Below are 14,289 nucleotides of genomic sequence, written 5' to 3'. Positions count from 1 at the left end.
GAACTTTCTATTGAAGTGTGTGACCATCTCATCTAAAAGCTTAAGCTGTTAGAGAGAGCACACTTTTAACATTTAGTTATATTCTCAAGACACCCCCTCACGTGTAGGCCTGATTTTAATTTTTTCCATGGGCCAAGCACGTGAAAATTCTTTTTGATAATGGGTGGCGGTGAGATTCTATCCCAGGAACTCTATCTGATTTGATACCATGTAAATAATGGATCTTGGGCCTACCTCAACCCCAAAAGCTAGCTCATAGGTCGAGGATAGTCCAAATCCATATAAAGAGACCAATTAGCATCCCGTATCCGATGTGGGACTCTTAACGTTCCCCCACACGCCCAGACCTCGTTAACTGGAGGGTGGACCATATAATATCGGGGCCCAACATCATTAAACAAAGAATTGGGATGGGTCTGGCTCAGATACCATGTAAAGAAATGGATTTGGGGCCTAACTCAACCCCAAAAACTAGCTCATGAGGGGAGGATTGCCCAAGTCCATATAAGGACACCACCCATCATGGTTATGCTTTTATATATGCTAACCTTTACTGAAAGTCACATGGAAGCCAAAAGAGAAAAGTTCTAGAGGGTAACATGTTCATCGAGAGTCGAAAGCTAGCACATGAGGTCTATCGGTGGAATATTTATACCAAAAATAATTTCCCAATATATTCACAGAGAGATCAACTCATACCTCAGAAAGTAGCCTCTCTCTTTCGTGTGAAAGCTTTTTAAGCTCAGCTTCAACAGTGGAGAAGCCACCCACCGTCAGAACTTTATCTTCCAGTAATTCAATCTCATGCGTGAGCTCATCAACTTCAGCCTTAGTTTTCCTATAGTTCAAATTATCCTCAATGTTGCGTCTCAAATGATCCTGGTTCCGCATCAAATCCTTACTTTTCGTCACTTCAGCCGAAACCTCATTCTTTCTGGACTCGCAACTTAGAAGCTGAGATTCTGACACGCTTTGCTTGTCCTGCAGTTCATTCAATCTTTGTTCTTTTTTCAAATCATAATACCTGCAAGAGAACTAATTATCAATATGACCAATTAGAGAATGATCTTTTGCTTCATCTATTTAATTAAACATACTCTTTAATTTTGGAGTTAATCTTCCGAAGTGTAAGTACTTCCTGTTGATAATCTCTTATAATTTCTGCCTGCTGTTCCAACTCTTTACCAAGTTCTTTTTTCAGTTCCGCGTGGTGCTTCAAATGTCTTTCCTTTTCCTTCAACAAGGGACCAAAAGCCTCTGCAAGATGCTGAAATTCACAAAGCATGCAATGTGAGCTCAGGATATCCATACTATTTCTAGTTTTAAATTGCAGAAATTAAAGTACAGGTAAAATAGTTCATGTAAAAATTTCAAAGATAGATCTGTAATAGGTTGGATTAAATTAACAAGAAAACTAACAACAATACAATTATGAATAAAATCTGTCTTAAATAAATTTATGAGTGTTAAGTGCTGACTAGCTTGATTGTAGGATAGTTTATTTAGTTGTAATTATATGTAATTCATGTACCGCGATCAATTGACTTTCGTAAATTAGTAATAAGACCTCTTGTGTAAGTACCCTTGCTCATGGGATGTAAGACATGTAGAAATACAAAGGAATTCTTCTTCCATCAGAATCTTCAAGATTTCAGTCATTACTGTCTTTTTTTTAGTTGATTTCTCTCCCTAGGTAGCACAAGGGTTCCATTTGTGATTCAAGAGGTCGAGTTAACTTCCCTCTTATATTGTTCGCAAAAAATATTTTTTTATCAGTTTTGTGCAAAAACCACCACCACCTCATGCTTTCTATAGCTGGTGACCAAACCCAACAAGCAGCTCCACTAAAGACTGCCATAAGTGCTGTCATGCACACCACCAACAGCTCCAGCTCTAGTGACGTGTTAGCTTCACATGCCAGCGAGTAAAACTTTTTCCAACGACTTTTAGAGGAAAACTTTACTCCTTGGCGGTCTCCCGCCTATCTCGAGCCTACCCAGCCCAGTTTTAGCAATCCAATCCTATTTCCGGACATAGTATCTTCTCTGAAGGTTTTATCTTAGGATTTCAAATTCTGCAAATTTTCATCTTAGAAATTTTTTCTTCCCTAAGGGAGTTCTAATTCCCCCCACAAAAAAAAAAATGCTTGGATTGTTAATCAAACAATAGGGGGACACAAAAGTAGTCAATAAAAAATCTCTCACACAAATCAGCTTCGTGAAACTAGATATTAATACTTGAAAATTACTTGGTTATATAATTGGAGAGAAAAAAAAAACACCTGACTTGACTGATGTTATGGTCAATGGAATCTTGATATTTCTCTTGTTATGACATGACTTTTGAATACCATGCACCCTCGAATTTCTAAACAGTATTTGTTGCTTGACACTGTTGCGGAAATGAGGATGTTGAGATAGATGTGCGCGTTTACCAGGACAGACATGTCCAGAAATGAAAATATTCGGGATAAGGTAGGAGTGGCCTCGATGCTCGATGACCAAGACAATATGTGCGAGAAAATAGCCTATAATCACATGAGGTTGAGATGGTTCGGTCATGTCCAGAGGAGAGGCACTGATGCTCCGGTGAGGAGGTGCGAGAGGCTGGCACTGGAGGACTGGAGGAGAGGTAGAGATAGGCTGAAGAAGTATTGGAGAGAGGTGATCAGGCAGGAAATGGCAAGTCTTCAGCTCACCGAGGACATGACCCTAGATAGGAGGGTGTGGAGCTCGAGGATTAAGGTAGAAGGCTAGAAGTAGGATTAGTATTATTTTCTTAACCAGTAGGATTAGTATTATTTTCTTAACCAGTAGAATTAGTATAATTTTCGTCTTTTTAGTATTATTTTAATATCCCCGTATTCCTATTCTTAGTTTTCTATTACTACTTGTTGTCTCTTCTGCTTCAGTTTTCTTACTATCCTGATGTTGTTATTGCATATGTTTTCATAATTGTCGTGTTTCTGTTTTACTTGAGCCGAGGGTCTATCGGAAAGAGCCCTATACCTACCAAGTAGGGGTAAGGTCTGCGTATACTCTACCCTCCCCAAACCCCACTTGTGGGATTACACTGGTATGTTGTTGTTGTATTTATTGCTTGACACTACTGGAAAAAAATATGAAATTCAACTAAATGCACTTACTCTCTCAAGGGAAATGATGCCCCGATCTTCAAAATTCGGTATAAAATCCACGACACAAAGCAAGATGAGTTGATCATCACTGATTATACTCTAATTCAGTGGGCTACATCAGAAATAGAGTACTATCAGGACCTCTAAAAATGTGTTTCGAGGATACAGTCCTATTTCAAAAATTGGTTAAAAAGGGAGTGAGCCTATGATTTTCTGGCCAGTTTGAACAAAGAGTATGCTCAAGTCAGGGTTCAAGTTCTTGATAAAATTCTTTTTCCTTCTCTTGAGGATGCATACTCTTATGTCCAGTAGGAAGAAAGCCAACGAGGTATCATGCCTTATCCTGAGCCACAGGAGAAATATGGGTTAACTGCTTCTTATGAACAACCAAAGGCACTTGTTTCTAGTAAATATCACTTGCACTGTGATTATTGTGGAAAGTCAATCATACAAAGGAGACAGTCTGGAAGGTACATGGTAGACTAACAAGAGGTCGTGCAAGAAAACGAGTACGTATATAAAGAGGTGTCGAGCAAATATGGAAGAAAATGTCTAGACATCCAAGGAGCCAGAAACCTTGTCTTCTGATGAAGACTAACAATAGGTCATGGGAGAGAACAAGCAGGTATATCAAGGGTTCAAGCAAATACGGCAGAATATGTCTAGACATCCTAGGAGCCAGACTACGAAGAAACCTTGTCTTCTGATGAAATTAAGCATCTCTCAAACTTGACTCATCTACTGTTGCCACATCTAATTATGTGTAATCAGGTACTACTTTTAATGCTCACCTTAATTTTCTTCTTGGATTATTGGTTCTGGTGTGAATAGACACATGACAAGCTCTCCCAAGGACTTCTCGGGTTATGTCAAAATAACCAGTGGATCTTTAAACCCTGTCACTGAAACAAGTTTCGTTGTTTGTCCACCGGCAGAATGCATAGTTTACAATTCGTGTGACACCCATCGACCACGCGCAACTCTTTACACACCAAAGTTTTTCAGTGTGTCTAAGACACACAGCTTTGGTGTTTGACCACTTTTTCTCAACAAGTGTATGGCACACGCAAATGAATTCTGACACATGTCATTTCTATTATATAGAAGAGTGGAGTGTTGGGACAACCAAGGGCAGTTTCGTAATTTAACAAAAAGCTAGCTTAGTGCAGTTGTACATTGTGCACTGAAAGTGTTGAATTTTCAAAAAAATCAGGTAAAATCCATGTAATTCCCAATGTATCCCCCACTAAGTCAATAGCTGTAGATTCTGCCACGTGTGTATCAACGCATTGGGAGAAGCAAAAGCAATCAATGTTAAAGCTAAAGACGTGGACCCCATTTTATTGCTTTTCTTCAAAAGGTAAATAGCAAAACCATACAATTTCTTTTTCTTTTCTTATAATAGCCTGAGATCTAATCTAATCCGCCGTGTCATTTATTTGTTATGTTTACTAAAATAAATCGACTTAAAATATTTGTATTTTAAAATAAGATAGAATTTAATCATTTATTACTTTTATTCTTACTCTAATAAGTGTGGAAAAAGATAAATGTCGGGAAAGAAAAAATAATATTAAATTGAGGTCCAAGCATAAAATAAAGTTAATTTAGGCAAATTATTCTTCTAACTGACGTTTCCTCCCAAAAAAAAAAAAACGTGCAAAAGACAACATGACAAGTAAAATGACTTAGATGGAGTACTTGAAATTAGAGTAAACTAAGAGTGTTCACAAAAAAATTTAAAATAGTACTTCTTCGTTTAAACAAAAAATCAAATTTCTACTTTGTTTCATTTTAAACATGTAAAATTAATTTAATAATTTGAACTAATGTAAGTTTGATTTAATTCTAGAATTATCCAAATCAATTTTTGATAAAAATAATAAGTATTGTTTGGGTCCAGTTTACCTACATTAACAATAGACTATTCAATCAAATTAAAATTCAAGTTATCAATTGATGCTTAAATATTGCTATTGTTTTGTCTCAGATAAGAGAGGGAAATAGTTTCCTTTTAAACAAGTCATATCTTTTGAAAAGTATTAATAATTCACATGAAATATCATATGGAAGAATTTGAGTTTTTGCAAACTTTATTTTCATAACAAACGTTAATATAATAAAGTTTTGGATACATAGCACAAACTACAGTATTATTTTAATTGTGTTTTAAACATACAACTTATTGGTAATATAAGTGAAAGAAAAAATGACAAAATAATGAATGCATAATTGCAATTTGAGAAATCATATAAGCAATTGACATTAATAAGAACAAACCTCCTAGAAAAAAAAAGAAAAATACCTGGGCTGAGAAATTAATTTGATATGTAACTATATATCCTAAACGTAAGTAAAATTTAAATTAAAGGGTTTAAAGAAAAAACACTTATGATGTGAGACTCCATGTAATGTTTTCACTAAATTGATATAAATATAACTTTCCAACTATGAAAGAAGAACAAAAGCAAATATTGTATCATGCTAACAGCTTTTCTGCTATCAATTAAGATAGCGCATTTAATTAGGCGCTGAACTTTCTAGTTTTTATTTGTGAGCAATAAATTAGAAAGGATTGACCTTCAAGAGAACAACATATAATGACTGACGGTTGTTGTATAAGATACAATTCAATCTAAGAAGCAAATATGTATCTTCACAACCTTAATAGATTTATAGCATTAAGGGATAGTAAAAAAGGATAGAATATTAAATTCTTAGTGCTTTACAACTTAAGAAATGAATGTTCTCATAATTAATACCAACGTACTATAACTTTGGCTAGGACCAATAGAATGTTGGTCAAAACACTATATAAGTTTTTTGTGAACAAGAATTCATTTTTATTTTTATTTTTATTAAATAAGGCAAAATAGTACCAGAAATTTTAAATTTTCTATATATAAAATTAATCTAAAATTTGAAATCAGCCATATTGGGCCCCTACTTAGCACGGGCTTTAGATTATCTAGTTAATTTAAAAATAAAAAAAATAAAATAATAATAATAATAATAATAAAAACACTTCAAAGGATACTCCATCTTCTTCATCTTCCTAAAATCAGTCGCCGGACACTTCTTTAAAACCTAGCAACCCTCCATTCTCAACCACGGAAAAAAAAAAATAAACACCAAGAAAAAACTTTAATCTTCATCCAGAAGCACCAAATTTAGTTCCATTCGTCGTCTTCATCATCCATGGCTACCACCAAAACATTAACAACCACCCACCATTTATGAGCAAAGGATCTCAGCACCATCCTTGCCCAAATCCACCACAGACAGAAACAATTTTCATATCCAAAGCTATTTTTGTACTCTTCACTCCCATTGCCCACAATTTCTACCTAATGTCAAGAACCTATTTGAATTCCAAACCAGCCACACGGAGAGTTCGGAGGCGATGTTAGATGGATTTCTCTATCTCGCAGCCGATTCGACCAAAATGTCTGGTTATCAGTGGAGACGGAGGTGGACACGGACCCTCTTTAAAAACATATCAGTTGCACTTTTTTTTTTTTAAAAAAAAAAAAAAGTGAAAATTGGTGCTTCAATGGAGGAAAGTGGTTTTTGGTGGTGTTGATGATGAAGATGAAGGGAGATAGGGTTCAAATAAAGATAAAAAAAATTTCCACATGGAACATAAATAAGGATCTAGCTTACAGTAACAGAATCTGATATGGAGTCTAGTGAAAGAAGATCCTACTTCTCTCTAGAATCGAGTAAGCTCAAGAAAAGGTCCTTCAACGAAATGCATGAATCGCCAGTTTTTGAACTAGAAGGATGATGCCTATCAGGTAAAGATCCTCGACTCTATATGCCAGATGAACATGTGCATAGAAGAAAAAGGTCCTTGAAAACTTGTTTATTGGGTTCTTTCTCCAAGTGGGTGGGATCCTCGGAGGCCGTCAGAAGTTGGGCTCTTCAAGCCTGGAGAGTTGCTGATGTTTTGAAAATGACCCAGTTGGGTGACACCCACTTTCTGTTCAGATTAGCTGATGAGTCTCAGGCTTCAAAAGTTTTGTATGATGGTAGGAGATGGTTTGATGGCAATTTTCTGAAGTTAGAAGAATGGGTGGAGCAAACTGGTTGTGAAGATTCTCACTTTCCAAACGATCTTGCGGCGGTGAACTTAGTAGGTCTACCCGCGCATCTTTGGTGCATCGATCTTTTTAAGAAGGTGGGAGATATATGCGGAGTTAAAGGAAGTTACCAAAAGCAGAGGAGGAAGAAGCTTTTGAAGAATACAAGAGAGCTAAGAAAGAAGCTTTTGAAGAATACAAGAGAGCTAAGAGGGAAGCTCAAGCTAAGAAGGCTATTAGTAAAACCCGAGGGGAAGCTCTAGATGGTTTGTATCAAAAGCTAGGGACACAAGAAGGGGAGAAAGAATTGTTAAAATTGGCTCACTACTAAGAGAGAAGAAGGGCAAGGACCTAAACCAGGTGAATGTATTAAGGACGATTCTCAACAAGTGTTGACAAGATATAACGAGATCAAAGAGAGATGGAAAGACTACTTTGATCAATTGTTCAACTCGAAACAGAACAACATTTTAGATCTACACACGTTTGTGAATGATAAAACATTTGCTACACTCATAGAATTAGAACGTCAGAGGTAAAGCATGCTATGAAAAATAGGCGGATTAGAAAAGCTTGTGGCCCATATAGCATCCTATAGAGTTTTGGAAGGGCCTTGGATATGTAGGATTCGAATGGCTCTCCAAGCTATTCAATGCTATACTAAGAAGTGGCAGGATGCCCAATAGTGGAGAAAGAGTACCCTGGTTTCGATTTATAAGAACAAAGGAGATATTCAAAGTTTTGCGATGGAACTCTGGGAAAGAGTGATAGAGCGTAGACTTAGGAACACGATAAGAGGGAAAGAGAGCCGATTTGGATTTACGCCTGGTAGATCTACAACGGAGGCTATATTCTTACTAAGCAGATTGATGGAAATTAATCACGGAAAGAAGACCTACACAAGGTGTTTATTGATCTAGAGAAAGTATATGATAGAGTACCACGTAAGGTCTTTTGGTGGGTGAACGGAATTCATATTAAATATATAAATGTCATCAAGGACATGTATGAAGGAGTCATCACAAGCGTGAAATAATGGTACGTGATACAGAGGAGCTTCCCATAACAGTGGGTCTACATTAGGGATTGGCATTGAGTCGCTATTTGTTTACGGTAACCAACACAATACAAGAGGAGAGGTTCCATGATGTATGCTATTTGTTGATGATATTGTTAATTGAAGAAACTAACAAAGATGTCAACCAAAAAGCTTGAACTATGGAGAAGCACGTTAGAGAGTAAGGGTTTTCGAATAAGTATAAGTAAGACTAAATACATGCAGATTTAGACAAAGACGATAGGAGAGAAGTTGAGGTGAGACTAGATGGGACTGCAGGGCCAAAATGCAAATAATTTAAATCTCTAGGCTCGTTCAGGAGAATGGAATGAAGATAAAGATGTAACTCACATATTAATACCCGAATGGTTGAAATAGAGAAGTGGGAGGAAGCTCGGAACATTTTGCGGCCATGATAGGGTTGCACCAAGGTTCAGCCCTCAGTCCGTTTATGTTTGTCTTGGTGATGGATGAATTGACATGACATATCCAGAGGGAGGTGCCATGGTATATGTTGTTCGCAGATGACATAGTATTGATTGACGAGACACGCGGAGGAGTTAACGAGAGGCTAGAAGTTGGAGACAGACCCCAGAGTCTAAAGGTTTTAGGTTAATCAGGACCAAGATTGCATACCTCGAGTGCTAGTTCAGTAACATAGTGCATGAGGCAAAGGTAGAAGTGAAGATCAATACACAAGCCATGCTTAGGAAAGGAAATTTCAAGTACCTAGGGTCCATAATACAAGGTACCGGGGAGATTGACAAGGATGTCATGCACCACATTGGAGCAGGGTGAGTGAAATAGAGGCTCGCTTCTGGGGTTTTGTGCGATAGGAAGGTGCCTCTAAGGCTGAAGGGTAAGTTCTATAGAGCAATGGTCAGACCAACATTGTCGTATGAGGGAGTGTTGGCCAGTTAAGAAACTGTCTTCTGAAAGTAAAGCTCCAAACTTGAGGTGTCCACAGTTCTACTAAAGTCCTTTGTTGGTGTAGAACTAGATTGTAATAGCATTTCCATACTGCTAACCTCACGCCAGTCATCCTTCCAACAGTGTTGTCAAAGGCGCGCTTAAGCCCTGAAGAGAGGCTCAAAACATGTTGAGCGCTTCGCCTTGCTTTATGTGCGCTTCAGTGTCATCATCGAGGCCGTAAGACATACTTTTCCTTGCCAATGAGCCTATCTGGAAGACATGACACTAGATAATTGATATTTCACTTTATCGTAATGTTTTTACAATTTCTTTGTCCATATATTTGTTATTCATGCTTATTATTATTAGTATTAGTATTGGACTACACATATATATATTTGTATTTTTGCACCATTGCGCCTTTTTTCATTAAAGCCCACACTTTATCTGCGCTTTGCGCTTAAAGCCCCAACTGAACTTAGAGCTTTTTTGCGCTTTTCGCTTTTGATAACACTGCCTTCCAAAAGTATGTTTTTCCCCATAAGCACTTCAATCTTAGAGCCTGTTTGGATTGGCTTATTTTAGGTGCTTTTAAGCCAAAATACTTACTAAGCACTTTTGTAGTGTTTTGGGTAAAATAAAAAAGTCCTTTTAAGCACTTGTTTTTAAGCCAAAATAACAAAAAATAAGCCAAGAGCCATAAGTTAGGATTCCATAAGCTTACCCCATAAGGTATAGTAACCTCCTCGGTCATCCATTTATCTTCCTCCTCATATTTTGCTTCAACGAATTTCCCCCACAAGAACTGAGTTTCTATAGTGAACTTCCATAACCATTTCATTCTCAGTGCCTTGCTCTTTATCTTCAGATTCCTAATTCCCAATCCCCTATAACTCTTTCCAAATGTCGGTGATTTCCACTTATACAAGTGAAATCCTTTCCTTTCTGTATTCCACACAAAAAATTCCTCCTGATGTTATCCAACCTACCTATTGATGATCCATGTTGGAATTGGGAACAAGGACGCCATGTATGTTGGGAGGGCATCATGAACTGAATTAATGAGAGTCAGTCTATCAACCAAAAACTATTGAGTCTCCCATCTGGCCAATTTCTTTTCACACTTCTCAATCACAATATTCCAGATTTCCGTAGATTTTGACTCAGCTACCACTAAGTTGCTCGGACTCTCTAATATTGCCGCACCCGTGTTGGATCCTCCATAAATACACAACTTTTGGAAGATCCGACATGCACCGGTCAACATTTTTGAAGAGTCCAAGCGACTTAGGCTACCAGAGGCATTCCAAGGTAGATAGTTGGTAGGATAACAACTTCACAACCTAAGATTGTAGCCAAAAGCTCCATATTTGTAACTTCATTAATGGGAGTAACAAAATGGTGTCTTAGATGCACTCTGAAAAGGCTGGGTGTGTATAGGGTTGCCTGTACTCAACGAGTGTATCACATGGATTTGGTCCAAGGTCAGCGGGTAAACTATGTATGTTGCCTTTGTACACCTAATATTAAACTTTCGTCCTTTCTCCATGTATCTGAATTTCTTGTTAACTTGTTCTCTGTTAGTTCCATCATCAAAGCTCTAAATTATACAATCAAATTCTTCCCTGATCATTGTGTCTTTGAAAATCTTCAAACGGGAAGAGGATTGGTAGTAGTAGTAGTAGATAGCATGACTGCTTATACATTTTTTATGGAACTCAAAACTTTGGTCAGGCCTTTTTTAAAATTTATTAAGAATGACGGTTAGGGCACCCATCGTTTTTTGTTTTCAATAAGTTATACCCTAGTTTGTTTTCAAGAACTCAATCATTATTTTGTAATGCTTGTGAATATTGAAAACATACTAGAAACTCTTATCATTGAGTGATAATAAAAGTACGACTACCTTTATGACTATTCATTCTGATCTATGGAGTCCTACTCAAATAGTGTTTGCCTAGTAGACGATGGTTTGTTACTTTTATTGATTGTCATACGAGGATGACTTGGGTGCATTTGTTGAAGGCTAAAAGTGAAGTTTTCTATTGCTTTCAGTCATTTCATAATGATTTCTACTTAATTTAAGGCTAAGATAAAAATAAAAATAAAAAATGAGAACTGACAATGGCACAAAATACATGGATAAAAGATTTGGTACTTATTTGAAGTCCAATGTGATACTAAGAATGAATATATTGTTCTTCCAAAGATGTATGGTTGTGGCTGCATTGTCCACAAGAGGAATGCTGGAAAACATGATCCTAGAGCCCTTAAATGTGTTTTCATTGGGTATTTTCCAACGCGGACAGATTACAAATATTATCATCCTCCCTCCACGAGATCTTTTGTCAGGGTAAACAAACATTTCAAGAATTTGAGCCCTATTTCAGTATTACCCATCACCTATTTCGAGAAAGGTTACAAAACTATCAGTTTCTCTCTGAACTTAGGTAATGACTAAAGGTGTATGTCACATGTGCCCTTTTCTCAGTTATTTTTAATACAAAAAAAGAGTAGTTCTTGCAAGTTTCTGATACACAAGGGACAGACGTGGAACAAGTACAGAAGTGACAGATCACAGGTGCTATTTTCATGTAACTATCAATATACTGCTCCTTTACGAGACTCCACGAAGACGATACATGCTAGGAGCAAAACAACTTACCCCTTTTAAGAAAAGGGACTAACGAAGAAGAGTACATGCCCTAAACATATGAAACTATATGCGATTGGCTAGCTAAAGGCAACTATGATAATCATGAACCTAATAAAATATTGATAGTGAAACAATTACCTTCTCTTCAAGCTCAATTTGATTTTTCTCCTCAGCAATGTGATCCAATTCCTCTTCTACCCTTTTAAATTGGTCCAATATGTTTGCTACTTGTGACTTCTCTTCTCTTACATTAGCCCATCTTAATTGGAAACTTGCACATTCATTTTCCATGTATCTCTGGTCATTTCTCAGCTTCTCCACCTCCGTGTACAAATTGTCTCTGGTTGTCAGTTATAGGACATGATAATAGTTACAGTCTAAAAGCGTAAGAAAGTATACAACATTTTAGTACTGATATGCCTAAGTATCTAAAATTCAAAAATAGAGTTTATAAAATGATGAAGGGGAGCCTTGGCGTAACTGGTAAAGTTGCTGCCATGTGACCAGGAAGTCATGGGTTCGAGCCATGGAAACAGCCTCTTGCAGAAATGCAAGGTAAGGCTGTGTACAATAGACCCTTGTGGTCCGGCCCTTCCCCGGACCCCGCGCATAGCGGGAGCTTAGTGCACCGGGCTGCCCTTTTAGAATTTATAAAATGATCCAACTTTGGAATAACATACAGAAAAGAAAAATTCTGATTAGTGGACAGAAATTAACTATATACTTTTTGCTCTGCAGTTCATCCAATTCTGATTGAATTTTCTCCATAGATTTTACTCCTTTCCCATGCATATCAAGACCATATTCCAAATCATCAACCTGCTTCTGCAGAGCTTGAATTTCTTGGAAATGCCTGTCAGATGTTTCTACAGGTTTTATTAACGCATCAACTGCATCCTTCTCAGCCTTTATCTGAGCCAAAACACCTAACACCTGCCAGCAAAAAGGATTATCATGTACAATTAGAAAATTCTATAGACTACATGCATGAATATTTAGTTCCCTTTCTCTTACAAGCTCTGAGAAATGCGTGCCCAATATCACAAATAACATTATTTGAATGTTGATAGCATGATTTGATTGATTTCAGTACTTTAAAACCTACACAGTCATGCTAGACAATATTGCCTTCTAAGCTAAAGTTAACCACTAAGAGGAAGCAGCAGTGACAACTTATTGCTCATCAAATAGGATCTCCAAAGGACGTTCCTATGAATTTTTTAAAGCAATGATCATCACTTTTGTGTGTCAATGCCACTGAGCAGTGTTGTCAAAGGCGCGCTTAAGCCCTGAAGCGAGGCTCAAAACAGGTTGAGTGCTTCGCCTCGCTTTATGTGCGCTTCAATGTCATCATCAAGGCTCTAAGACATACTTTTCCTTGCCAATGAGCCTCTCTTCAAGAGGTGACACTAGATAATTTATATTTCACTTCAACGTAATGTTTTTACATTTTCTTTGTCCATATATTTGTTCATTCATGCTTGTTATTATTAGTCTTGGTCTAACCATATATATATTTGTCTTTTTGCACCATTGCGCCTTTTTTGATTAAAGCCCGCGCTTTATTTGCGCCTTGCGCTTAAAGCCCCAGCTGACCTTAGAGCTTTTTTGTGCTTTTGATAACACTGCCACTGAGTTCATTAACACCTTCTGAAATAAGTCTCTCTTTTTTTCAATCAAATCCTTTTGACATATTTCTAGGTCCAACAAGAATCAATAATTCAGTACTCAATCAAAATACACCAACCCTGCCAAATCGCAAGCAGAATAAAACTTCAAAGATGCCTAAAATTTGTCAAAACTATGCGAACTGCTCAATCAAGAAAACTTACTTATAGACAATTGAACACGCAAGGGAACTAGGGGAGGTTACTGGCATGTAATACAGAAATGCTGTGACTAGAACTACACATGATAAGCAGTGGATGAAAAGAAGATGTGATACGTTGTTTATCTAGTAAAGATGATCATTATCGCGAACACCTGAACCTCAAGCTTGGCGCGCACTATTTTATAGTTTTATTGCATGGAAGTCCAAAGCAACCAAACGCGTGACTACTTCATATCTAGGTGTGAACTAAGGTTCGGATCTACTACTCCTAATAAGTTGTGGTTTAAGAGCAGGAGGAAGTTATTAAGCAAAGCCTTGAGGAAGCTCAGGAAGCTCGAAACAACAATGCAGCAACATTGGAAACTTGGATATAACCAAATCCGCGTTTCAAAACTCTGTCAAGTCAATGTACCGGAGCACCCAACTAATCAAATGCAGAGTTTTTTGGCATTTGAAAATAGTAGAAAACACGAAATCAACATATAGAAAAAGGTGTTTAACTTAATCGAGCAGATCCTGATATGCGGTTTAACTTACACACAGTAAAAGGGTTTACATTCGACAACAGCAGAAAGAGCAGCAATGCAGCAGAAAAGGGGAAGCATAAAAAGTTTC

General features: G+C 37.2%; 1 protein-coding gene across 3 annotated transcripts in view; it reads right to left on the bottom strand.

The window, feature by feature from the left end:
- The window catches only part of LOC132068684 (DNA repair protein RAD50), a 48,472-nt gene that overhangs the window by 12,314 nt on the left and 21,869 nt on the right, over positions 1–14,289 (bottom strand). For all 3 annotated transcript variants that reach the window (XM_059462351.1, XM_059462352.1, XM_059462353.1), the window contains 4 exons: positions 12,568–12,776; positions 11,982–12,183; positions 1,098–1,267; positions 700–1,024 (listed from right to left, as the gene is read on the bottom strand). In XM_059462351.1, coding sequence (XP_059318334.1) covers positions 700–1,024; positions 1,098–1,267; positions 11,982–12,183; positions 12,568–12,776 — 906 coding nt within the window. The remainder of the gene's footprint in view (positions 1–699; positions 1,025–1,097; positions 1,268–11,981; positions 12,184–12,567; positions 12,777–14,289) is intronic.

This window comes from Lycium ferocissimum, chromosome 8 (assembly GCF_029784015.1).
Source record: "Lycium ferocissimum isolate CSIRO_LF1 chromosome 8, AGI_CSIRO_Lferr_CH_V1, whole genome shotgun sequence".
Classification (NCBI taxonomy): Eukaryota; Viridiplantae; Streptophyta; class Magnoliopsida; order Solanales; family Solanaceae; genus Lycium; species Lycium ferocissimum.
The sequence above is the reverse complement of the archived record's forward strand: the minus strand, read 5'-3'. Positions and strand labels throughout refer to the sequence as shown.